This window comes from Phycodurus eques, chromosome 8, assembly GCF_024500275.1.
Source record: "Phycodurus eques isolate BA_2022a chromosome 8, UOR_Pequ_1.1, whole genome shotgun sequence".
NCBI classification, from domain to species: Eukaryota; Metazoa; Chordata; class Actinopteri; order Syngnathiformes; family Syngnathidae; genus Phycodurus; species Phycodurus eques.
The window spans coordinates 10,851,428-10,878,759 of NC_084532.1; the positions used below are offsets into that span (position 1 = coordinate 10,851,428).

Consider the following 27,332-nt stretch of genomic DNA (forward strand, 5'->3'; position numbering starts at 1 on the left):
TTATCACTGCAAACCCGAGCCATGATAAATTTGCGGCGTTCAAGGCTCACCTCCCCAAGACCTTCAACCTGTCACGGTCAGAATGAGCCAGACGGCTTTTTGCTCTTAAGGTTCTAGGAGATAGTAAGTCTTCTGAGCTCATGGAGATGATGCTGAACCGCCTTGGCAATGAAGAGCCCAATTTCCTTTTTATTGAACTGTTTCTCTGCCATAAATGCAGCCCTATGGGGGCACAAACCAGTGCAAACTGTAGGCCGGTCCCAAGCCCGGATAAATGCAGAGGGTTGCGTCAGGAATGGCATCCGGCTTAAAACTTTGCCACACAAATATGAGCGTTCATCCAAAGAATTCCATACCGGATCGGTCGTGGCCCAGGTTAACAACGTCCGCCACCGCCGGTGGAAATTCAGCTACTGTGGGTTGAAGTCCAAGAAGAGGTGGAAAGCGGGTTCTTTGGCAGAAAGAGAAGAGGAAAGCAAAGAGCCTAGAACAGAACGTGGGGACTTTGAATGTTTGGGACTATGACAGGAAAATCTCGGGTGTTGGTTGAATGATGATTCGGAGAAAGGTTGATGTATTGTTTGTCCAGGAGACCACGTGGAAAAGCAGTAAGGCTAGAAGTTTAGGGGCAGGATTTAAATTAAGGATTTAAACGGATGGCAATTAAGGATTTAAACGGATGGCAGGCATGCGGCGGAGGGGGCGGGTATAGGCTGTCTCGTTCTTCCCTCGCCAGCCCACTGCTTGGGCACTCCGGGAGTTTCTTGGGATGGTGACATTCTTCCACCGTTTCATCCGCTGGGCAGCCCACATCATGCACCCTTTGTATGAGGTCCTTGAGGGCAGTGTTCCCACACGGACGTTGGCCAGCGCTTAGAGTTGGCTTGGCCCACACGTCGAGGTAGGACTCCCTGGCATGCTGCTCTTGAATCACTGACTCTAGAATGCATTCAGATAAGATTTTGCTGATGAAGAGGGGGCATTCTAAAGGCAATTAGTTATTTACCAATTGTTCCAAAATGGATCGAGATAATTGTAAATGACTGCCTCTTCAGCAAAAATACATAAAATTAATTTGTCAGTGAAATATGAACTATTAAGACCACATAGACCCTTTAAGAATGATTTGTGGTGATTGCTTTGTGTCTTGTGCGAGGGGCTTCTAGCGTAAGAAAATTCTCCATCTAATCTGAAAAAACACATCATCCATTATAATGTTTTGGTTAGTCAGTTCAAAAGTTAGCAAAGCTATGTGTACACGTTGCTTTGATGACATAAAGCCTGAACCAATGCTACTTTGCGTTTTTCTCCTAATTATGAGCAGTGAAAGTTAATAGGGAAACTATTTTGTGTGCAGATAATTCTTTTCCTTGTGCTAAGTTAGTAAATGTCTAATACAACAGTACAAGTATAATAAGTAATAAGTAAAAATATATTTTATACTTTTGTCCTCAAAGTACATTTCTGTCTGTACTTTTTTACTTATATCAATCAATCAATCAATCAATGAAACAAACTAACAAACAAACAAACAATCAATCAATCAATCAATCAATCAATCAATCAATCAATCAATCAATCAATCAATCAATCAATCAATCAATCCCTTATTTATATAGCATCTTTCATACTTAAAAAGCAACACAAAGTGCTTCACAAGACAAACGATAAAAGACAAACAAAGTTTTGTACTGAAAGTATTTACGCGGTGAGCGGGGCTAGCCAGCAAGCAGCGCAATTTTGTATCAGTACTGCAAATCGCAGCTGACGAAGAAGACGGAGCGCGTGACGTATAATGTATGCGCCCCTGTCTCACACGTGTTGTTTTCATCATCCGCTAGCGTTTTTGTCTCCATGAAAGTGTAATATAAATTGTGTTCAATTCAAGCTTAAAGCCGCCACCGACACAAATATGGGGAAGAAGCTCAAAGTTGGAAAGACCAGAAAAGATAAATTTTACCACTTAGCCAAAGAAACGGGTAGGAAACAAGTTTACAAATAAATGTATATATTTAGCAGCCTTGCTAGCCAGCGACCAAAATTTCAGCATGTAATGTTCCCTAATTTCTTAATTGTATCCTTTTCAGGTTATCGGTCTCGATCGTCATTCAAACTCATCCAACTTAACCGAAAATATCACTTTCTACAGAAAGCTAGAGCTTTGGTGGACCTGTGCGCTGCTCCTGGAGGATGGTTAGTCATTTGTCCACATATGGAAAGTAGTCTTTCTTTAATGTGATTCAAGATTTAAAATGTTTATTTGTCATATGCTCAGTAAAAAAAACACGCAACGGTAGCACTGAGCAATGAAATTCTTACTTTGCTAATATCCCTCCGCTTATACATGAATATAAAAGTTAAAACAACAACAATTTTAAATATTGGACGATAAATACTGACGCAAGTAGTAGGTATATTACTAAAAATTTCAAACCACTTGTATATCAAAATAGAGAATATCACTGCACAGAGATTTACAACACGAATAAAATGAGCACTTGTTTGTGAGAATCTGATAAACATTAAGGATTTTATGTCACTTTTATGTTGCAAATCGGCCCAAATTTAACATACCTACAAGCAGGGTACCGAGGCAATGTATATAAGAATAATTTAATAACAATGTCCATTTAAAAAAAAAAAAAAAAGGACGCTGTGATTACATTTGACTTCCCCCCCGAATCACGCTTGTCTTTACAGGTTGCAAGTGGCGTCCAAGTTTATGCCTGTTTCAAGCCTTGTTATTGGTGAGTGCACATCTACTCTGACGCACTATATTAGAATTTTTATAAGTGTACCTTTTCTCCTTGCAGGCGTTGACCTGGTGCCCATCAAGCCCATCCCTAATGTAGTGACCCTTCAAGAAGACATCACCACTGATAAATGCAGACGGGTAAGTCTTGCTTGGATGGTTGAATGCTGGATGATATGGCATCGAAATAACATTTCCAATTTTTCCTCTCAAAGAACAAGAGTTCTGAATATTATTCGATTCACATTTCACACACACCCTTCACATATAGAAAAAAGCAAATGACAGTGACATTATTCAAAACAGGTTTTCTTGTAATTTTTTTACCATTCAGAAATTTGCTTCATATTTCTTGATGCAAGCATTGCTTTCATTTTTTTTCTCATCAACTTTCCCCATAAAAATAATGTAACTCTACAGAGGACATGAAAACCTAACTACATAGATATAAAACACTTTTAAAACAAGTCTTAAGAAGTAATTTTACGTTAATCTGTAAAATGGATTGATCACCCATACCAGGTAGTGGGCTAAGAGGAAAATAAGCTCTTTCTGCAAATGGATGGTTTGAGCTTCTATTAAATGATGTTTTTATATTCCACATACAGGCGCTCAGAAAGGAGCTGCAGACATGGAAGGTTGACGTTGTGCTAAATGATGGTGCTCCAAATGTAGGAACCAACTGGCAGCATGATGCTTTCTCCCAGGGTATGTGGCACAAAATCGGCAGTGTTGGGCAAAATTACATTTTTAAAAAATTTTACCAGTTAGTCACTTTCCCCTAGAGTAATTAAATTAGTAAGTGAACTTCTTAAATGTAATTTCTTACAATTTTAAGTTATTATTACAATACTTTATGAAAAAACTTGAAATATGTAAAAGATTTAGGGTTTTTGAGTTGGTCCCATGGGCCATAGAGTAAAACACCATTGCCGGGTACTTGTTAACTTCATTTATTGGACCCCAATCCGCAATTGTAGATATACTGTAGGCCCCTAATTCAGGTATTTTCTTTACTAACAACAATAAAAGTGATTTTTAACTCAATATAGTGGGAAAGAAAACAGCCACACAGCTTTGAAAAAATAATAAATTAGATAACCTGTGACTGGAAGACGAAAAATAACTACCGCTAAATGCTGTTATATAGTGCCGTTATTTTTAACAGTTATTCTCAATGATGAAAATCATTTTACTGTATTAGTAATGCTTACTTACACACAACTTTGTCTTAAGTGTATTTTTCAGGCTATCGTAGAGTGTATGAATGTGGCAACCGTGGGATTCCTCACTAGTCATTTTTCGGATGTGTAACTCATGTTACGTTGACCATAAGCCAACCTCTCAAATGATATTTGTTTATTTTACTAACAGCCCACCTAACCCTCATGGCCTTGAAACTGGCCTCTGAGTTCTTGACGAAAGGAGGCACCTTTGTTACCAAGGTGTTCCGCTCTAAAGACTACCAGCCACTGCTCTGGATCTTCCAGCAGTTCTTCAAGAAGGTTCAAGCCACCAAGCCCCAAGCGTCTAGGAATGAGTCAGCTGAGATATTTGTTATTTGCCAAGGTCAGTAACGGATTTAGATGTATTTTAATCATTTAATCCAAATGCTTCTGTAAATGCCACATCACAATAATGTTTGCCTTTTTAATGCTGAATTAATTGTTCTATTCATTTCTAAACAGGTTTCCTTGCTCCAGACAAAATTGATGCAAAGTTCTTTGACCCCAAATATGCGTTTAAAGAGGTGGAGGTGCAGGCCAAAACTGTGAAAGAACTGGTCCCAGACAAGAAACCAAAGGTACAGTATGTATGGGTCAATTCAGTAAAACAAGAATTAGTGCATGTCTACACAGAATGGGTTTAAATGTATTTGCATTGTGTCCACATGGAATCGCCGTTTTGAAAGCCTGAATACGATCATTTTTTTAACCGGGTCCCAGAGTGCAAAAAAATGGAAAACCTTGCCCAAGCGTTTCCGTTACCTTTCCTGAGATGACGCAGTAGTCCCAGTTCTCACGTAACCGTTTGCTCACAACACCGCCAGCAACACTTGAACAACAACACAACTTTTTAATGGCATGATAATGGCTGTGTGCTCACAATTTACTGTGGTGTTCCTTCTGTTATATTATTAGTGCAGTGCTTTTTAATTTTTCTGCAGTACAAGTGACCCGATTTACGTTGTTCAAGATAGCTGATTATTATTATTTTTTATTTTTTTACTTTGTGAGTTAAATTTTGTGATTTGATTATTTTATGGTGGCACACTAGCAGTGAACTCATCTTCATCATAAGTAGGAGATAGTGAACAATTCTTCAAGAAAGAGGCTTCAAGCTGTTTATTGCCACTCCAAGTCCAAGTATACTGTAATACGAAACATAAATAAAAGAGAATCACACGTTGGGTATTTAAAATAAACACAAAATATTTTATTCCATTCATCTTAATGCTATCAGGCGGCACGGTGGCCGACTGGTTAGAGCGTCAGCCTCACAGTTCTGAGGACCGGGGTTCAATCGCGGGTCCCGCCTGTGTGGCGTTTGCATGTTCTCCCCGTGCCTGCGTGGGTTTTCTCCGGGCACTGCCGTTTCCTCCCACATCCCAAAAACATGCATGAAATGTGAATGTGAGTGCGAATGGTTGTTTGTTTGTATGTGCCCTGCAATTGGCTGGCAACCAGTTCAGGGTGTACCCCGCCTCTCACCCAAAGATAGCTGGGATAGGCTCCAGCACTCCCGCGACCCTAGTGGGGAGAGGCGGCTCAGAAAATGGATGGATGGATTAATGCTAACAAACAATGCAATACTCCATGGGTTTAATGCCTGTAGAGATCAGCTACTGACCCAAATGGTCTTCATGTGCCTCAGGCGGAGGGATACTCTGATGGCGACCTGACACTTTTCCACAGTTGCACTGTTACGAACTTTGTCAAAGCTGAAAATCCTGTGGACTTTCTGGGCAAAGCCAGTGAGGTGAGGAGTCATTCTATACAGTATCCATTTCGCTGCACACATTGACCTTTTGCATGAACTGCATATTAAGCATTCTTTGTAGGATTGTCATATTCCACCCTGTTATTTATTTCTAGATCACCTTTGACAACCCAAACCTGGAGGCTCACAGCGCCACGACTGATGAGATAAAGGAGTGTTGTCGTGACATTAAAGTTTTGGGCCGCAAAGAACTCCGGTAAAAACTTTGTACCCTCGTGCCATTCCTTACAACCTTACAGGTTACTCAGAAGGTATTGACATTTTATGTGTTCCTTCTATTCTTCAAACCTAGTATGTTGCTGAACTGGAGGACCAAGCTGAGGAGATACCTGGCCAAGAAACTGAAGGATGAGGCCAAGAAGCTTGACCAGGAGATCAGGTACAAACTGGCAGGATGATGCACCGTCTCTGCCAAAGTGTGTTAAATGCCTGTCTCTTCACTCCTTAGGTTAAGTTCTGACGAAGAGGCGGAAGATTCGGATAGCGGGCCAAAGAAGAAGAAGAAGGAGGAGGAGGACGAGGAGCAAGGTGATGAGGAAGAAGAAATGGAGAAGAAACTGGCCGAGCTGAAAGCACAGGAGGTGGCTGATCTCAAGCGGTATGACTCTACTGGCTACTACTACTTAAGCTCTCGTCATAAGATTTACAGTGGACCCCCGCTATTTACGGAGGTCGGTGACGGAGCTCTGCCACAAGCGAAAATCTGTGAATACTTTACGGCCTCCACCAAAAGGAGTTTGTAAAGGCCAATAGACGCCAGAGTATGGCAGCAAAGCACTTAAAGTGGAAGGGACTATCAACACCATGCATGCAGCACAGGAGTCGTCCACATGCTAACCACAGACAACAGATAGCCACCAATGACCACATGAGTAGCCTGCAGGCCTATTCTCAAAATAGCTCACAAGTGATGCAACATTGTGATTTCCTCAGAATGTTGTAGAAGTGATTGTTTGACAATGTAAAGAGTTACAAAGATTTATAGAAATAGTGTTACATATTGATATGTATAAGTTTCTTACCTTGTTAAATCTAAATTTATTTCAGAAGTGTGTATCAAACTGGTAGCCCTTCCCATTAATCAGTACCCAAAAAGTAGCTTTCAGTTTCAAAAAAGGTGGTGACCCCTGGTATAGCATTTACACAATCATGAGCCCATGGCACATAAAGAACTGTTGGTAGACCCCTGCTGCTCGCGGGTAATGGGGCGAGCGCAAACAGCAAATTTGCACGAATAATTGATCCCCCCCAAATGTGGTTATAATTGCCTATATTAAAAGTTTACAACACAATTATACTGCAAACTACCTCAAAGAGTAAATTTTTGTGAATAAGCGGGGAAAGACCGTCATGGCAACAGATTCCCCCCACTTGTAGAAGCATTAAATTAATGTTATAATATTTGTGTGTTGGTGCTGTCAGGAAGAAAAGGAAGCTGCTGAAAGAACGCAGGAAGCAGAGGGAGAGGGTGGAGCTCAAGATGGATCTGCCAGGTGTCTCCATTGCTGACAATGAGGACGTCTGCTTGTTCTCCCTCAACACCATCAAGAAAAAACAGGTGAGGCCCGTAACACGCACGCTCACCATAGCGACTGCTTGCGCATTATGATGGGAGCGCCCCGATCGGAAGCGAATGATCGGGCGTAGGGCGTGCCCCCATCTCCTGCGCCGACGCCCCCCATACCCACCCTAAAAAATAAAACATTTTCCAGGCTATCTGTGCAGCCAAATGGTCCGCAGTGGTTGGAGACCACTAATATAAATGACGAATGAAAGGATAAATGAACATTAAACATCACTTTTTTTTTACTTTACTATGTTTGCGTCCTTCATCGGTAAACATTTTATTCTGCAGCTAAGCAGTGAATTGCATAGTACATGCTGGATGACGCTCAGTACCGCTAACTCATGTAAGGATGTTCTGCACGCCGTAACACAGCAACGTCTCACCATACTTAAATACGGCTAACAAATTATGACGTTAACAGGATTACAACCAGAAGAAACACTAAGATAGGGCACGCCCGATTAGTCAACAAAAGACAAGACAATTGCCGATATGTCCATGATGCAATGCTACATGATTAAAGCCCGACAAGAAAACCCTCAATGAAGTTGCGCACGCGGCGGCGGCACGGTGGATGACTGGTTGGCACATCTGCCTCACAGTTCTGAGGACCCAGGTTCAAATCCGGCATCGTCTGTGTGAGTTTGCATGTTCTTACCGTGCCTGCGTGGGTTTTCTCCCACGTCTCAAAAACGTGCATGGTAGGTTAATTTTGGTCTCTAAATTGCCCATAGGTGTGAATGTGAGTGTGAATGATTGTTTGTTTTTATGTGCCCTGCGATTGGCTGGCGACCAGTTGAGGGTCTACGCCGCCTCTCGCCCGAAGATAGCTGGGATAGGTTCCAGCACGACCCTAGTGAGGATAAGCAGGATGGACTGATGAGTTTGGTGCAGGCCTTTTCCAATTCTACGAAAACTAAGTGGATGTACGAAAAACTGGGAGAACATTTTGGTGAAAAAGGTAATCCAAGACCTAATTTTACAAGAACTGGGAACACGAAAACCAAGGTTGTGCTGTGCAAGAAATCACCATGCCAGAAGAAAAACAACCAATCAAAGACGGAAGGCATTACTTTCAGGGTGTCATCTTTTAATTTATTATAAATTATTCTGTAAGTGTTTGTTTAATTTAAACCCCCTGGCCAACCCCCACGACAAATAGATTCCGGTTTTGTGGGAAAATAATTTAAAATAATTTTATTTGCATTATAGAGTTGTTGGTACCATTTCCTGATTCTATCCCCCAATAACACACACACACTTGCTCCCACCATCGTCATTTTGATGCGAAGACCCGAGAAAACGTTTTTGTTCCCAGTGACAAGTTTATACAACTATTTAATTAGCAAAGCTGTGAGTGATTGACAGGGGAGACTGGGTGACTTATATAAATGTCAGAGGTGCAGCGGGTTAAACCATTTTTTTTTTTTTAAATCCTAAAATTAATTGAGGGGCCACTCCAAGCGTGCACGGCCTGCAGGCCGCCTGTCGCAAAATTGTTTGACACAGCTCTTGTATTGGATATCATTACATTGTACAAGTAGTCATAGTGTTGCGGCTGGTCGGTGTGCACAGAGTTTATAGGTGATAATTTGATGTGTATTCTGTCATTTCTTCTTTCCTTCCACCTATCAGGTGCTGGCTGATCTTTCCAAGGGGGACATGCAGGCAGCAGACTCCCTAGCGGAAGGCGAGGATGACCTCCACCTGTCTGACGATGAGGATGACCAAGCAGATAACATGTCCCTGGCCTCTGACTTGGACGATGACGAGCTTGAGGAGGTGGATCACAGACAGAAGGAGCTGGAGATGAAAAAGAAGAAGTGAGTGATATGAGCAAATGGAACACTTAAGCTCTGAATTGTTCAAATGCTGCCTTTGGTACATTTTATGCTCAGAAAAAAAGTCGAAAAATCGACCTACACTAATGTGTCATCTGCCTGTCTTCAGAGTGACGTTCACCGAGGAAGAGGTAGTAGACGACGACGACGAAGAAGAGGGCGGCTTACTCGTGGAACTCGAAGGGAAAGATGAGAAGAGAGAGCATGAAACTGACTTGTGGTTCAGCAAGGTTTCTCTATGCGTTCCCCCACAACGCAACGCATTAAATGACCCTTTCTTTCTCACCTCTAGATGGTCCATATTTTGTGTCAATTGTTTGGTTTTGTAGGGTATCTTTTCTGAGATTGAGCTGGAAGGAGACGCAGAGAACGAGCTCAGACAGACTCAGTGGCTCCAAAACCAGCAATCAGGTAAACATCGCTGCTGATGCTGATTTTAAGTGAATCAACAAGAGTTGTTGAAATTCTTCGAAATGCTTTGCGCAATAAATTATTTTTGAGGTTTGGAAAGTGCTTGACTTTTGGATAAAGTGCATGGAATTGTAACTATCAGACATGGGAGGTTCATGTGGAAAAGCTTGGAAGATTTATTGAAAGAATAATTCTTAATTTTGACCTTTGGAAAATAGCTATGATCAGAGTTTCTGACATGTGATTGTAACTTTTTTCTTTTGTTTTATTTTATTTTAAGGAAAAGGCAAAAAGAGGAAAGCTGAGGAATTAGAGAAAAATGAGATTGCTCCCACTATAAAGGAAGAGGCGGGGCCTTCAAAGGAAGCCGTGGAGGACAGTGACGGCGACTCAGATGACAGCGACGATCAAGAGTAATTCAATTCATTTTAATTTTATTTAACTAGCGCTACGGTTGCAAAGGAGTGGAATATTTTCAATAAATTTCTATAAAGTTTCCGCAAAATTTTCTTGGGAAGTTAAGCTGGAAAAGTATTGTAGGTTCGTAATCAGTAAAGCCTTAGTTTTGACGCTCCTGTCAATCATTCCCTCATGTCCACAGCTTTGTCGGTGAAAATAAAACTCCAGACGCCCCGTCTTGATTTTGTTAAGTTTACCTCCACAGCAAAGCATGGTTACAGAATTAGTCCAGCATGACACAAACAAAGAATCAGCAGCACAGAATAACAAAAAAAACCAGAAAAAGTAACGAGAGACATCGACAAGGAAAGAGATCAATTACTTCCTGGTAATCACAAAGATTCTTCCGCATTAAAGGCGATTAAATTGGTACATCCGTAAATCAGAAAGCCGTAACCTATTCTTCAATACTATCAAAGCTATATGAAATGTTACACTTGTTATATTATCCACATATTTAAATGCAATTAAATTATCACTCACTGTGAACATGAACTATCAACATTCCAACAAATCAATAACAAGTCGGCTGCTTCTTCCAGATACATTACCAAGTTGAAGCAGTCCAGTGGCGGCACCGGGACAGGTCTGGGTGATGATGATGATGACGACGATGACTTCCAGGTTGTTCCAGTTGAAAGCACCAGTAAGTACATTTCGGCTATACAAAACAACAGGTGTGAAACAATCCCATTTTGATTCATCAGTTTCCTGTTGGAAGTACACACTTTATTGTGCTCTGCTCGCTAGGTAAGAAAGCCCGCATCCTGGATGCTGAAGGCCTCGCTCTTGGCTGCCAAATCGCCACATCCAAGAAGAAAGCCAGAGACCTGGTGGACAACTCCTTCCACAGGTGCGCCTGGACACACTTGTTAGGTCGTACACATTTCTACCTCACAATACACTGGTATTTAAAAAATACAGCATAGGGCCCAAGCGCTGCCACAAATAGCACAAATCCGAGTAATTGACGCCACCACCCCAAAAGGTTTCTAATTCCTTATAGTTGCCACATAAATCCCTAATTGTCCTGTGTGTATAAGTCAGAGGTGTGCATTGGGGCCTTCAGAGCCTTTTTTTTTTTTTTCATCTAATGATAAGGAACACAACCTATATGAGCGTAATAAAAGTAACAAGTCAAAGTTTTTCTCTGACTAATAGAAACTGATGCAGGAGCCAAATGTTTGGGAAAGGCTGCTGTAGATGAAAGGAGAAAGGAGAGAGAAAAAAAAAAGAAGAGTTTATGCTTTTGCAGGTTTGCATCATCTGACGAGGCTTGGGAAGTACCCGAGTGGTTCTGGAACGACGAGCAGAAACACAGGAAGAAGCTCGTGCCGGTAACCAAAGAGATCGTGGAGGAGTATAAACAGAAATGGAAGGAGATCAATGCCCGGCCAATTAAGAGAGTCGCTGAAGCCAAGGCCAGGAAGAAGAGGAGGGTAAGATCCTTGAATTGTTTCTTTTAGTTTTAGTTTTATATTGTGCAAAAACGAGATTGGTTGGTTTCGCACTAGATGTTGAAAAAGATGGAGCAGGCTAAGAAGAAAGCAGAGGCAGTTGTGAACACAGTGGACATTTCTGAGAGAGAGAAGATGGCTCAGCTAAAGAGGTTTGGCTTCTTACCACAACGATAACTGCAACAATGCCCATTTGACTAAAGTGTTAGTAACGGTCTTCTCGTTGCTATTCATTCTGTCAGTATCTACAAGAAAGCCGGCGTGGGAAAAGAGAAGCGAGAAGTGACATATGTTGTTGCCAAAAAGGGAGCCGGGAGGAAAGTGAGGCGGCCTGCTGGCGTCAAAGGCGTCTTCAAAGTGGTAGACGGTCGCATGAAGAAAGATATGCGTGGAATGCAAAAGAAAGAACAGAAAGCAAAGGGTGGCAAAGGAAAAGGAAGACCGACAAAAGGTGGCAAAAAAGGAGTGAAGACTAGTAAAGGCCGAAAGGGAAAATAAATGAGAAACGGGTCCATGAACAGGTTGGCTTCAATCATATTGAAAGAGCCTTAATCAGAATATGAGTTTATTTTTACTTAGGAGGACTTGGGACTAATAAAACTGAATATTAATTGTGTTAGTCTTATTAAAAACAGAGTTATTTATTTGTCTGAACTCTCATTTGCAGAAAGTTGTAAAGGGTCTATCATTCTGAAAAGTAGCCATTCATTTTTGTAAATACTATACAAAATTTTTTTCAATAAATGTTTTGATGTGTTTAGTTGTGCTTAAGTTTGTGTAACATTTGACAAATATTTTGTCAAAGTGATGAGAAGAAATCCCACAGAGAAAATGGAACCGTGGTTTACTTTGGGTTGCCACCCGTCCCGTACAATACAGAATCGTCCCTGATTTGGCCATTTAATGTGGGGTGCGTAATAAAACAGGAAATCTCAGAGCATCAAAATTGTCATGGCGAGATGAGCAGGAGCCCCGCTCTGGGGTCTCACTTATCAAAGAGTGGGTGGGATTCTTACTGAAAGTTTATGTACGCACAGAAGTTGAAAATGGCGTTCGACCAGAATCCTATCAAATCATGCGTTTTATTTATATAAAAAATATAAATAAATTGCGGCCCAAAGCCCTAAGAATTTACTTAATTTTACAATTTTTGAAAAAAAGAAGGGAAATTACAAAAGTTTACCACATTTTTATCATATACAACCGATGATAAAATTAATGGCTTTTTTTCAGTGTGGCGACATAATGGTCGCGAATCGACCATTACACAATTTTAAATGCAATAACTAGTGTACTATGAGGGTCACGTGGACAATATCATGTATAAAACAACAGATTAGAGCATTGGTTCTCAAAGTCTGCTATGGTACGTGCTACCACTAGTAGTACCTGAAAGAATCCTCATTAAAGATTCAAACTGCATCTTGCATCGGTTTCAAGTTTTTTAGTATTTTGTTTTTTAAATACACTAGTCTTTTTGTATAGTACAATTCAGTTGTATTTAACTTAAGTAAAATACATTTGTATTTAATACTTTAGGAATATTTTTCAAACATATTTTTAGGTATAATTTTAATTGAACTTTATGTGCAATACACTTGATTTGAATCAGTAAGTACAGTTTTTTTTCTTTTCTATATTTAAGCACAGTGTTAATGTTCTAATTGTGCATAATATCAAATAACAAATTTTTAGGACTAAAACTTGCGCCTCATTTTTGATGAACACTTGGGCTGATGACGCTACTGTATTTTAATGACTGTCATTATGGTGGTACTTAGTACTTACAGACTGTTTCCAAAAAATTTTAATATAGAAAAAAATTTATTTCCATAATTCCATTCAAAAGGTTAAACTTTCATACATTACAGATTCAGGGCCCACAATTTCAAGCATTTCTTTGTTTAGATCTACATAATTTGGGCTACCAGGGCAAAACCCACGTAATCGGGAATTACATTTTTTTTAATAGTGTGAAGACTCTCTCTCTCTCTCTCTCTCTCTCTCTCTCTCTCTCTCTCTCTCTCTCTCTCTCTATATATATATATATACATACATACATACATAGATATATTTTTGCTTATTTGTATTTTATTGTGACAAAAGCAGTCATGTTTGTATCTTATGCATCCATCCATTTTCTGAACCTGAACTGGTTGCCAGTCAATTGCAGTGTATTTTATGCAATTATTCTGTAATTAAAAAAAACTAAAACAATAACCACACACCTTGTATCATAACTGTATGTCTCATGTTTGAAACAAACCTTTCCGTGTCAAAATCAGTAAAGAATTCAACGAGTTAGGATTAAAAGTAATTTATCGGAGCCAAACAAATTTACCACAATACAAATGAATGAAAAAAAATAACTGGAGATTCAGTCCTGGTTCAAGATGGCGGCTAGGTCTGCGTGCCGTCGTGCAGCTGACGGTTGCTCTTTTAGTTATATATCTAGAGCCAAACGATCTGGATGACGTAAAAACGCGACAATTTGAAGAACATAGGTATCAAAATAGGTAGATAAGACACGCCCCTTTGGAGCTTTGAGGCTATAGGGACGTAAAGCTAGTAGGGGCGGGAAGTCGCCAGCGAATTGCGCGCGCGGGGGGCGTGGGCACACTGTGCGACATACGGACGCACACAACGCCGTAAAATCACGACAAGCGAAGTGGGAATAACCTTTCACAGGTGAAAATAGTTTGGGGGTTTTCCTCCTCAAATGTTCTGTATTGACATTGGCGAAAATTGGTTGAGTAATGAGCAAGTTAAGACCTAATTATATGTCCGTGCGTTGCCTTTGCTGTAACGTCGCCCCTGCCAACATGGCCGTCACGTAGGCAGGTTAGTTAGCCTGGTACGCTGGCGTATCTAGTCTTATCTGTGTCCCTGTACCTCGGACGCTCCTGCCTTGGTACATTTAGCAAAACAATAGTCGTGACTAGCTAGTTGGATTTAACTGAAGTTTGAGCTTGCCGCGTGGTGGGAGCGTCGTCACGATGCTCCTCGTCTTCCTGCTCGGCTACTTGACGCTAGCCTCCGGTCAGCAGCTGGACGAGGACTGGATCGATCCTTATGACTTGCTCAACTACGACGCTACAACTAAAACCATGAGGAAGCGCACCGAGGTTGAGAGGCTTTTAATGGACCCACCTGACTAATTAATAGCTAACGTTATGACTCAAAATGAAACCCGATGGAGTGTTTGTTGATATCAATTTCTTTAATTCCGTTCCTTGTAGCAGCCAGTAGGGGATTTGAATGTCCCAACCTCACCAAGAGGGGAGGTCGACTGTGGGCAAGCTGAGCTGACCGTCTGCAGCCAACAGTTGACTCATTTACAAACGCAGGTGAGTGGTTTCGCATTACTGTAACGCTGGTTTGTGTTGGGCATTTATATTTATCAGAGAATGAAAAGTAGAAAACCACAGATTTTTACTGAAACATTCAGTCACTTACTGAGTCGGTATCGACTTCAAAAATCCCATATCGGTAGGGCTGTAATTACAACAACTACATTCAGCGCAATGGTGAGTTGTCATTTTAATCATGTGATTTTATTTGGTTCAATGCCAGTTTGTCAAAATATGTCCTTACGTAAAACCGGTCCGTGGCGCAGGAAGGTTGGGGATCGCTGTACTGTGCTGAAAAAGATATCACTGACGTCATTTATTTAATCGACTGACTTCACTTGAATCACATTATAGTTGATTACAAAAAAATACTTTAATCGTTCAACCCCTATTTCACATGCATGTTAATAGGACACTAGCGAATGGTATTAATTGTGTGTGGGGGGGAAATGTAGTCCATGTTCACACTGCAGGTCAATTCAGATATTAAAAAAAAAAAAAAATGTTGTCCAATGTGGCATGTGTCTGATTTTTTTCAACTCAATATGAATAGTACAATTCAGATTTAATTTTTTCCTCATATCCGACCCAGGGCTCTTTCATATGTGGATATAAATTGGATATGTATCCGATGCGAGTACAGTATGGATGGTTATGTCACACTCGTCTGACCTACTGACCTATATGTAATCAAAAGGTGACAAACGTCACAATTGTTCGACATACCAAACGCCAAAAAGGCGAAGGCGGATGAAGCACAGCGGAAAGCAGTCACTGGCGAACAGAAGAGGCTTTAGAACCGATAAACATAAGAAAGTGTTGGCTCCAGTTGCACAGAATCCTTGAAATTGCCACAAATGGGTCATGCTGAGACCGACCCGAGGAGCCATATTTACTTCCATAAACACGGCACCTTGTGTTTGTGCGCACGTGCAATGATCCGCCCTGCAGTGTGAACACAGCCTCGGTTTCCTCGAAACCCGTTCAACTAAAAATGTAGAATCCATTCATTCCTGATTCCTCTTTTGATTGACCAGACATCTAATTTCAACTGCCGCTGAACTGACACAAAGCTACTGTATGACGTGGAATGTGTCTCAAACTTTGCACCGTGCTTTTTTTCAGGTCGAAGCCCAAAGGAAGAGTATGAAGCAAACCTCACAGCAGCCCACATGCAATCCTGTGTTTAAAAGATTCCTGAGCAGACTGCTGAAGGACATACAAAGAGTTGAAATGGTACGTTGGCATTGATATGAATTCTTATGAAGTACAGCTGAGGCCAACATTATTTATAGCCTGACCAAATTTTGAGGTAAAGGGAATTTTTAAGATTCGTATTAAAATTTTGGGAAGGACAGACGTTATGTTAGGCGATAGACATGTTTGGTCAATATTTGGAAAAAAGAATAATTTAGTATTTGGACAGGGAAAACATGCAAACTCCACACAGGACTCAGGAGTGCAGCAGTCCTGAACTTTTCCAATTCCAATGCTCTAGCGCAAGGGTTCTCAATTAAAAGTGAAAGAGGTCCAGTTCTTAATACTGTATGTTATTCAACTGTCAAACTAAATTTAAAAAGTAGTATTATCACTAGATTTATTAGTGATATTGCACAAAATTGGAAGGACTAATAAAGCTTTAAAAAACATCCAAATAAATCCAGTATTTATGAAATGTAAAGAAAGTGTTTTGAGTTGCTGCTGGATCCTTCGATTAACATGACGAATCCCCACACCAACTTTTTTCAGTCTTTTGTAACTCTCTCCTTAATGTTACCTCCAAATTTGATCAGGTTGTGAAAAATCTGGGGCTGGGAGTTTGTTTGCACAGCGTGAACAAGACAAAGCGGTTTGACCACAACTTTGTTTTACCGCCCAAACACACACACAGCCCAAAGACAGTGTCAACTATGATGCCACAATCAGACTGTCCAGACAAGCGGTGGCAGAGATTCAGACCTTTCTTGATAGTGAAGACGGTTGTAGAACAGGTGCTTTGGACAACGCCATCAGTCAGATACTCGTGGACCTTCGACCACACGACTACGAGGCCTGGAGGTGGCGCTTTGAAGACACCTTTGGCATGGATCTGGACACAGTTTTGAAGGTGAGAAGAGGGAAGTCCTCAAGACAGTACATTCACTCGATCTTAACTCTTGTGTCATTATCACACACTTTGAGTCTCATGACGCAACCGCATTCTTGGTGAACACAGTAGAATGTAAACTATAAACATGGATGCTGACCGTGATAAGCTAGTATCTGCTATGTGGGGGAAACGGATCATTATTTTTACATTTTCATTCATGGCTTGTCTTGGATAGGGAATTGCAGGAGATCTACACGATATCAATGCAACAGGTTGTGAATAGTAAACAAAAATACATAGTCTGCAGTGGAATGGTTTTGTTGGAACATCTAAATGGAGCTCACCATTGTTTGAAGTCAAACATGTGTGATTTGTAGGGCCGGTTTAATCAGCTGCAATAAGCCCATTTCAAATCGGCAAAAATCAGCCGATTTGAAATTTCTTTTCGATGCATTTCTCATTTAACACATTAAAACACTACAACATACGACAAAGATAATGACATTCAAACTAAACAACACCCAATTTGAAGTAAGTTTCAATGTTTGCTTATGTGACTGTGGACTCACACGCTTACTTGATGGGCAATGTTGTTTTTGGGAACCTTTAAAAAAATGAATAAAAGAAAGATTGGTTCCCATTTGAGTTGAACTCTATCTCTGTACATATTTAAGATGCAACTCTGTCAAAGATGATGTTTTGACATCTGATAAAGGCAACTCTGGTTTTTGTTTTAAAGTTATCACGTAATGGCAAAGGAAATAACGGAATAGAAGAAATGTGATTTAACGTTAAAGGGCACCGTGCTTAAATAATATTTTGCCAGAAACTTCACTCATTATGTTGCTTATATACTGCAAACGTACATCCAATCAATTTTTATGTCGCTTCTCCTCACTTGGGTCGCGGGCATGCTGGAGCCTATCCCAGCTGACTCTGGGCGAGAGGCGGAGTACACGCTGAACTGGTCGCTAGCCAATCGCAGGGCACATACAAACAAACAACCATTTGCACTCACATTCACACCTATGGGCAATTTGAGTCTTCAATCAACCTACCACGCATGTTTTTGGGATGTGGGAAGAAACCGGAGTGCCCGGAGAAAAGCAACGCAGGCACGGGGAGAACATGCAAACTCCACACGGGGATTGAACCCCGGTCCTCAGAACTGTGAGGCGGATGTGCTAACTAGTTCCTCACTGTGCCGCCTTACTGCAAACATTAATGGCCTAAATGTTTTGCATGTTCTTGTACCTGTAAATTATTTTGTTATAAAGTTAAACAAATACGAAAGGACAGAGTATTAGAAAAGAGTGAACTATTCTGCCTGTACTTCCTATCGTTATTGTTGTAAGAGTTAGGTGACCCCCACTCGCTCCAAATGTTTTTGTTCAGTATACCTTTTTTTTAAATTAATGAGCCGGTTATCTGAATTTTATTCTGCCAATTATCATAACCTGCATCAGCCTAAAAAAACGTAGCGGTCGGGCCCTAACGCCAACTTAAGAGTGACAGTACAGCACAGTGCACTTTCCTAGTTCTCTTAAATGCAATTAAAAGCAGCGATTTGTATTTTTCCCAATTAAAAACATTTCCCAGGTGTTTTAAAAACATCTCTGTGACATGCATACTTTTGTCTAAATCCTCCAAGGATCAAGAAGTGAAATACACTTTAGACACCCTATTTCTTGTCTCACTGAAATTAGCCCTTTTCAAGGCTAATTGACCTGCCTCGTGCAATTGAGCGACTGTATTCTCCTCCCCAAATATTGCTGGGCTGATAGCGATTCTGGCTTTGGTTACCAAGGTGACCAGGACAGCTAGAGTGGCTTCTACTTATGGGTGCCCAGAGTGGTTGCACCCTGGGGGATTTGGGTGTTTCTGTTTCTCTATCATGGTAGTGCCTGTGCACGGTAGTGTTTCAGACATTGTAATCTGAAACACTGACCGTCACTTGAAAGTGGCTCTGGATATTTTCCCAACCTAGCTGATCATATCATGGGCCGGAGAAACTCTGTGTGGGAGCGGTTATTATCTAAATTTGCCTCATTGTTATGTAACAAGGCGAAAGTGCACCACGGCTTGCCCACAGACACATTTCCAGGAATAGGCAGATACAAACATTTCTGGTTGTTTTAATTTAGTACGTGATGGGCGGGCAGCGGCCCCAGACACCCATCTATTTGCATACAAGCCATTACAGAAGTAAATTTTCTATTATGACCCCGTTAAGAACAAACTTTCAGCCCATTGGCATGCGGGGTAACAAATGCGTGAAAAGTACATCCAAACTGCTTAATACTGTCAACACTGAGAAGTGTTTTTTAATTTTTTTTATTTTTTTATATAAATATCATCTCCACTTGTCATCCACTAGTTGGCACTATGTATTCTGGTCTTCATGGTCATCATCTGCACTCAGCTGTGGTCTTGCATCTCCTGGTTTGTGCAGCTCAAAAGGTTCTTTACCATCTGCTTCTTCGTCAGTATTCTCTGGAACTGGTTGTATCTGTACAAGGTAAGTAAGAACAGTTGTTGTCCATGTCTTGAAAGATAGCCTTTCTTTTAGACACTATGCCTTTTAAAATAAATAAATAAATAAATCTTTGTCAGATTGCCTTCGCTGAGCATCAAAGCAACATTGTAAAGATGGACCGCGTCAACGACAAATGCACTGGGGTGAAGACGATTGACTGGCGCGATAGTTTGAAAGGTACGCTGAAACAACAACACAGACTACTCACAAAAACTTGGGCACGTTCGCCTATTGGATGAAAATCCAGGGTGAATCTCAAATGCGCCATAACCTTTACAAGTGAACCTAATTTGACCTCTAAACATTTGAATGCACATGTCCAACTATTCAATGTTTCTGTACTTTTTGTACAGCTTCTTCTTCTCTAACAAGGAACTGGAAATACTGTACATAACAGGTGTTTTATCCCTGAATTGACCAAGACATTTTCTGCTTCAATTAGAATTGGTATTTAAGCAGTCCTTTTGCATCATGTTATTCACACTTTGACATCATGAGACCAAGACGACATTGAGCATTTGATCAACAGTACCTCACCATTGAGAGGCTATAAACAGGATTTTCTTGGCAAGAAGTGGCCACTGAGCTCAGAGTGTTCAGTGAGACTGGAAGAGTCACTGAAAGCTTTGCATCCTTGGAAATATATTGGTAAATACATGGATCAAACAGCAGTTGTGAACACACCTCTTCTCAGTTCTTAAGAAATTTAACAATAGAGGTTTTACAGCACAACATTTTTTAATGGACTTTATCATAACATACTCTTCTTGTAATTTTAAGCAATATTTGTACAAAACTGTTGAGTGGAGATGAGGTAGATTTTATTTATTATGTGATCTAAAATTGAGAATTTAAATTTGATTGAAGTAGACTGAAAAAGCTTTTGACAGTTTATATCACAACCTTATATATATATATATATATATATATATATAACTATATAACAACCTTTGGTAGATTGTGCAATCCTATGGAGATCCTTTAAAGATGACTAGGGTTGGGCATCGAGAATCGAGATCCGATTGGAACTGGGAGTAACATTCCGGTTCTCCTGGAATTGTTCAAATAAAAAAATTTTTATTCAAAGTTTCAATGCCTACAGTCCGCCGACGCCAAAGAAGCAAGTGGCGAAAACCAACGAAGAAGTAGTGAAAACCAACCAAGAAGAATGCGCACGAAGACGTGCATGTCTTGTCTTTCTTGTATACCAGTGCATTCCATAATTTTGTATTATTATTTTAATTGATCAGGTAAGGCAATGCTGACCTGGCTGCAGACAGCAGAGTAAAACAAAGCAAAGTCAAATCAAATAAACTTAAAGCCAATAAACTTTACAATGTGATATAGTAACATATTTACATATTACAATTTGTTATATCACAGCATAGGGTCAATTTAAGGTTCAGAACAGGCTATAAACTGGCCTAGTGATCATGTATAGTATTCCTCTTAAACCTTTTAATTGATGATATTGGATTGGATGATAATGGATTAATTCGGAAGATATGTACCATCTTTTCGCCAGAAAAGATTTCCAATGAAGACCTGTACAAAACCACAAAAGAATAAAGGTATTTGTACTGACAATTGATGATGATGATGCACTTCAACACTTTGTTTGCATCCTTGCAGAGTGGTACAGAAGCACGTGGACTCTTCAGGACGACCCTTGCAAGAAATACTATGAGGTCCTCATTGTTGACCCCATTCTGCTAGTACCTCCCACTAAGGTACATGCTCCATAATAACATTGAGTACAAATCAAAATTTGACATCAATCCCTGCATTTTTGTTGGGGTGAACTGGAGCCTATCAGCAGACTTTGGGCGAGAGGCGTGGTACTCCCGGGACTGTTGCAAGGCACACGGAGAGAAACAACCATTCACACCTATGGATTATATTGAGTCTTCAGTGAAGCTAACATGCATGATTTCGTGCTGTGGGAGGAAGTATGTGGAGAAAACCCATGCATGCATTGACCAATATTTGATAGAATTGTTCTTACAGTAACAGTTTCAAGTAGTGCAAAACTCAGTTGGTAATGACAGCGAGGAAAAATATAAATTGGCACGGGTTATTGTGCTCTGTTGCGTTGAAAGCAATTGTTGCTGTCTGAGGAGTACTTTATGAAGACCCGCAGCTAAAGTTTCTTTTACACAGAACTCCGCAAAGATGGATACTGATGCTCTTTAAGACTTGTGTGAAAAGAACTAGAAGGCTCTCCTTGACGTGCACTAACAGCATGTTTCAGCGAGGATGTTATTGTCATTGGGAAGTAAAGTGTAGTGTTATACTGTCTTACAAAATCACAATTTACGATGGAGTTAAAAAAAAAAAAAAAAAAAAAGGTATTTTCTCTAGCCATTTCTCACAGCCGAGTGAGTGTGAGTGGGCGAGAAGTCAAAAACCCGTCAGGAAGCTGTAAATCCACTGGCAGATGGCAGGTGAGAGGTTGAGCTGGAAAAGCTTGGAGGAGAGGAGTTCGGGGACAATGGTGTTGAACGCAGAGCTGAAGTCCACGAACATGATCCTTGCGTTGGTCCCTGCACCATTGAGTTGTTCTAGGATGAAGTGCTATCTCATGTTGACTGCTTCATCCACAGACCTGTTTGCTCGGTAGGCAAACTGCAGGGGGTCCAGCAGGGGACCTGTGATGCTCTTGAGGTGCTCCAGCACGAGGCGTTCAAAGGACTTCATGGCCACAGATGTCACGGCGACAGGCCTGTAGTCATTCAGACCAGAGATTGCAGCTTTTCTGGGGACTGGGATGATGGTGGAGCATTTGAAACAGGGTGGTACTTCACATAGTTCCAGAGATCTATTGAAGATCTGTGTGAAGACTGGAGCGAGCCGGTCCGCGCAGACTTTGAGGCAGGATGGGGACACAAGGTCTGGGCCTGCCGCTTGGTTAATCTTTTGAGCGTTTTTGCGAAGGTTGGTGAACAAAGGTCTGCTGTAGATTCCCCGATGTTTAGTAAGTCTTCACTTGTATAAAGTGAGTCGCGTAATGTATCCAAAGACGAACGAAAAACACAGACAATACTAGAGAGCACGTAACCGAGGCTTCCACATCTTGACCAACCTCATACAGTGTTTCCTTCTCTTAAGGCACTCTCGGTTACAATCACGACCCTCATCACAGAGCCGCTGAAGCACGTCGGCCTGGGGATCAGCGAGTTTCTCCGAGCGCTCCTCAAAGATCTTCCCATCACCCTGCAGATCCCCGTTCTCCTCACTATTGTGCTCGCCATTGTGGTAAAGACAATTGAAGTGTTATCACGTATAATTGTGCATTAAACTCAGTAGTGCAGTCTGAGAGGTTCATCGAGTGAAGGAAAACCGCAGTTCTTAAGGACCAGTTGAACAAATGTATTGTTGTTTTCAGGTATTCATGTATGGAAGTGTCCAGGCAGTTTTCCAGTACGGCATCACTGCACCTCTGCGCAGCCATAGGAGGGATCCAACCCTTCCGCAACCGGAGCAGTCTCGTCTCCAAGAAATTGAGGACCGTGGCTACATGGAAGGAGAGGACACGCCGCAGCGTTGTCCACGGCGCAGTGCAGACGAGGCCCGATTGCACAGGAATCAGTTCTGCCGGACACGGCCCACCGAAGCCCGAGAAGGGCCAGACAGGATGTTTGTGGAGACCTTGCGCACCACCTCTTCTTCCCACACCCGACACGAGTTAGACGGGAAACGGCGTGTCAGACACGTGGAGGCAGGTCAAGGGGACGGGACTGACCCTCGAGCGGACTCTGACTCTGACAGCCATGCAGAGGAGCAGCAAAGAGGCCCGAGTGTTTTGGCGTCACAGCTTGACGCCAAAAGAAAGACAAAACCCACTGACTGCGGCGAGTCTCATCCAAAAGACGACAACGCCAGAGAGACGACGCCATCCTGGCTCCCACAGACTCAGACTAAAGAGAATGTGAGGGTAAGAGTCTCTTAAGAACAAATGTGTTCTCTGATTCTGGCTGCTGTTCTATTTTCATAACAAATTTTGCTTTAAGAAATACTGTACAATTAATTAATTTCTTCCGTCATAAAAATTTAACAGGAGATGCCAAGTATCTTTTTAAAAGTCATTAGAGGTGCAACGATTACTCGACAACTAATCCATGATCAAATGAATCATAATTTTTGATAATCGACCTTGTTTAGCTTAAAATGCTCAAACTTCAGAATTTTAGCCTCTCAACAGTAAATAATAATTGTATTCATTATAATAATTAAGTAAAAAATATATTTCTTATATAATAAAGCAGACTGATTATCTTTGTGTTTCATCAAAATAAGACATTTGCAAACATATTTTACAGTACTTTTGAAAACATTTGTTGACATTTTTGCCCATTTTCTGACATGTTACGGACCAAACCAGGGACTGGATCATAAACAATTTGTTTGTGCATTTTCTGCACTGTCAATTTGAAATGTCCTGTTTTTAAAATAAAGGGATAGACATTTTGATTCAATTAATAATAATAATCATAATAATTATAAAAACAGATTAATCGCTTATTCAAATAATCAGTTGCACCCCTAAAAGTCATATAAACTCAGTGCTATGATAAGTAAATACACCAAACAGATCAGTAATGGTGAGGGAACAGGAAGCATTTGCTAAGCGATACTGTCACCTTGTGGCTTTTTATCGGTGTTGTTGAGCGTATTAACATTAGCATTTGTGTATGAAATTGATATTTGATTCATCGTATTGCTCATATTTGACAAATTTTAGTGGTAAGCATCACACTTCTGTCATCACTAGTATCCGTCCGTGGTGGCACCATAAACAAGAGGCTCACTGAGCTGAAGTCTCACAGGATATCATGTATGACGCTGGTTTCAACTGGCTTTCTTTGATATTTGAGACTTATTCCTCTAACAAAAGCTTTGTTAAATTCCAATTTGTACTACTTCTGGAGTGGCTGACCTGTCCGTTTTTGGACCAAACCTTTAGGGCTCAGCCTGAAACTGATGTATGAATTTTATAACACTGCAATTTTACATTGCATTCAACAGTTCAGCTATCAATAATCCCAATGTCTGCCCAATCAGGACCTGAAGGCCTCAGCCGAAGACTCGACGCCCTCCGGCTCGCTGATGGGCGTGGAAACGGTCGGCAGTCCTGTTCAGGAGACTTTACAGTCGGCCATGTGATGAAACAACACTCGGAGCTTGTGGCTTCACCGGTGGAGGTCACGGTGCCAAAGATGTCATCTCCGCACAGCCGGCGGCTGAAGAGCTCTTGCCCTAAAAAGATGCACACTGTTCTACTAGTTGGTCTCTAAGCAGAGATTTCAATTCTCCAGTGTAAACAGTATGATCGTTGACGGCAGCTCGGTGACACTTACTGTATGCACTTTAAAAACCTTAAGTGTGCTGAAGAAGTAAGATGTGTCAGTGACTGATCATGTCCAGGAGCAATTTTAAAGCGGGCTTTGAATTGTGTTTTGTTACCACCGTTGGTGGCAAAAACTGAACTCAAACCTTTGTGATAACTGGTGATGAGTCTAAAAGTAAACTGTGGCCATTGTTGTGTTCTTTTGCTCAAATGCGGTGTTATAATTACACCAAAGGTAATGGGCTGCATATCTTTCAAGAAGTTCAACTTTTGTCTCATCAGTGCATCGTAGTGGGGGCCGTGCATTTGGTATCTAGACACTTTCCTGACATGACCCCCCTCTTAATACAAGAATTCCTCACACTATCCACAAAGTCACACCCCACTTGCACTTCGCGCGTATTTTTTGTGCTCTCTGTGTAATGCTCTAAAATGACAAGTGAAGGCGCCAAAAGCTAACTAATAGGAAAGCTCTTTGTACGTCTGAGAAGGCGAAACAGGCAATACAAAATGAGTTGGCAATGATATTTAAGTGTTTTGTGATCATAGTTTGTGGTATTGCTACAGTAACATAATTCTCACCATTTTTATTGGGGTGTCATTTTCTGCTTTTTTTTTTTTTTCCCCCCCGCTATTCACGGCAGGGCTCGGTCCCAAGCTCCAGTTGCAATTATGGAAACCATAAATAGTGATTCATGGGAGTGAGCCTGGCTGCGAAAAGTGAAAATCTACCAGCAATTGATGCCCCTAAAACGTATTGTAATTGCCTATAGATGTTGCAAGATGGTGGCTAAGCAATATTTTTCTATTAGGCAATGGCCTGACTAAGCTCTTCACCTCACTTCAGCATAGTTTTGTGGCACCAATATGTCACATGATGGTGTTAAAGCCATACTTTTATATCTGACAGCCCTTTGGCCTGAGTACAAAAACAGCAAAAAGGTTAGTTTTTCAGCAAATAACAGAAGAAAGCTTGAAAAGGCAAATAACGTGCTAACAAAGACTAGCATTGATGTCGTGTTATAACCCTATAAGCAAAGGATATTTAAAAACAATGGTGCAGCTACACATTTGGACGTGCAATATAATAATACTCAAAGGCTTCCTCTGTTAAAAACTATTAATATTACTGTGCTGAACGTCTTTTCCATATGGTATATCCGTATGTATATTACCATTGCACACACATTCACACCTAAGGGCAATTTGGAGTCTTCAATTGACCTACCATGCATGTATTTGGGATGTGGGAAGAAACTGGTATCCGAAACCTGCGGATGTCTTGCATTTTGTTAAACTGTGTGCAATTAATTGTCAAAAATATTCACAAAAATTCAATAATATAAAATATTCACCAAAAATATATCATCTGCTCTTCATCCCTGGGTGCCGGGTAGGTGCGCCCTGGCCCGGCCCCACTCATCCTGGTCTCCGGGTGGGGGGCTGGGGGCCGTGCTGCTGTATCCCGGGCCTGTGTCCTCCTCCTCCCTCTTCCTGGGGCGCTCTGCTGTGTGGCGTCCCCGGCTGACTTGGGGCCCATGTTAGGGTGTCGGCGTCTCCTGCCTTGGACGGGCCGCCTTCTGTGCCTTGTTCTGGTCGCTGGGTGGTGGGCGGGGGAGGTGGTTCTCTGTGGTCTTCCAGCCGGTTGGGCCGGGCTGGCCCGCAGGAGTCTAGCCTCTTACTTCACGCACAGCGCATTTTTATTATTCACACTGTATATATGTTGCACATTGGGCACATTCACATCTCATTCAGGGTGCCCTGGGGGGCTGGCACAAGGCATGATGAGGTGGACGCTGGGCCGTGTACTGGCACATCTGTGCTGGTCTCCGGTCTGGTCGCCCCCCTTCTCTGCCCTGCCGGTCCTCCAGTTTTAATGCATCATACATGTGTCAGTGGGGGGAGGGCAGAGTCGGGCTGGGGAGGACACACGGCCAGGTGTCTCGGCACTCCGGCCTGCTCTCTGGCCCGCCATGCCTTTCCCCGGCGGATTTTTAATGCACCACATACATTTGCACATCCTTTGGGGGGCTGGTTGGCCTGGATGGGAGTGGCGGTTACGGATCATCATTGCCCCGTGACCGACTCGCTTAGCCCCCACCGTCTCCCCAATTTTACTGCACGACACACGATCACGGTACAGGGATAATGGTTGTCAGTCGTGGACCTGGTAACTATAGTAATAGGGTGGGTATTCACATTTCACTTGGCTTGACTCCTGAGGTCTGTTTGAACCCGGGTCCTTCGAACTGTGAGGCGGATGTGCTAACCAGTTTCTACCGTGCCGCCAAATATTGTAAATATTTTAGACAATTAATTGCACACTGTTTCTCTACAATGCAAGATATCCACAATGTTTGACCTAGTAAGTAGTGGCCTCCCATTGCCAACTATTGATCACCAGGAAGGGGTCCTGTTTGCAGTGGTGATGGTTAGGCTGACAGATGAGGTTAGGACTGGAATCCCCGTGGACCATGATGTTTGCAGATGACCTTGTGATCTGCAGTGAAAGTAGGTAGCAGG

General features: G+C 41.6%; 2 protein-coding genes across 4 annotated transcripts; both read left to right on the plus strand.

The window, feature by feature from the left end:
- Window positions 1-1,810: 1,810 nt before the first annotated feature.
- Window positions 1,811-12,832, plus strand: ftsj3 (FtsJ RNA 2'-O-methyltransferase 3). Its single transcript, XM_061683696.1, has 21 exons — window positions 1,811-1,979; window positions 2,088-2,193; window positions 2,701-2,747; window positions 2,814-2,893; window positions 3,361-3,460; window positions 4,127-4,321; window positions 4,441-4,556; window positions 5,627-5,731; window positions 5,848-5,948; window positions 6,045-6,131; window positions 6,201-6,350; window positions 7,175-7,310; window positions 8,955-9,142; window positions 9,270-9,390; window positions 9,490-9,571; window positions 9,852-9,984; window positions 10,573-10,676; window positions 10,781-10,883; window positions 11,286-11,469; window positions 11,545-11,639; window positions 11,730-12,832. The coding sequence occupies exons 1-21, from the start codon at window positions 1,913-1,915 to the stop codon at window positions 11,983-11,985; spliced, it is 2,556 nt and encodes an 851-aa protein (XP_061539680.1). The 5' UTR covers window positions 1,811-1,912; the 3' UTR covers window positions 11,986-12,832.
- A 1,277-nt stretch (window positions 12,833-14,109) lies between these two features.
- Window positions 14,110-25,336, plus strand: clcc1 (chloride channel CLIC-like 1). 3 transcript variants are annotated; one of them, XM_061683699.1, is made up of 10 exons: window positions 14,110-14,175; window positions 14,727-14,834; window positions 15,963-16,073; window positions 16,729-16,944; window positions 19,304-19,444; window positions 19,540-19,639; window positions 21,095-21,192; window positions 22,571-22,717; window positions 22,848-23,396; window positions 24,524-25,336. In XM_061683699.1, the coding sequence occupies exons 3-10, from the start codon at window positions 15,984-15,986 to the stop codon at window positions 24,623-24,625; spliced, it is 1,443 nt and encodes a 480-aa protein (XP_061539683.1). In that variant the 5' UTR covers window positions 14,110-14,175; window positions 14,727-14,834; window positions 15,963-15,983; the 3' UTR covers window positions 24,626-25,336. The 3 variants fall into 3 exon arrangements, with proteins under 3 accessions (XP_061539683.1, XP_061539681.1, XP_061539682.1); XM_061683697.1 differs by lacking the exon at window positions 14,110-14,175 and adding an exon at window positions 14,360-14,612; XM_061683698.1 differs by lacking the exon at window positions 14,110-14,175 and adding an exon at window positions 14,360-14,612 and having other exon boundaries at window positions 22,848-23,390.
- The last annotated feature ends 1,996 nt before the right edge of the window (window positions 25,337-27,332 follow it).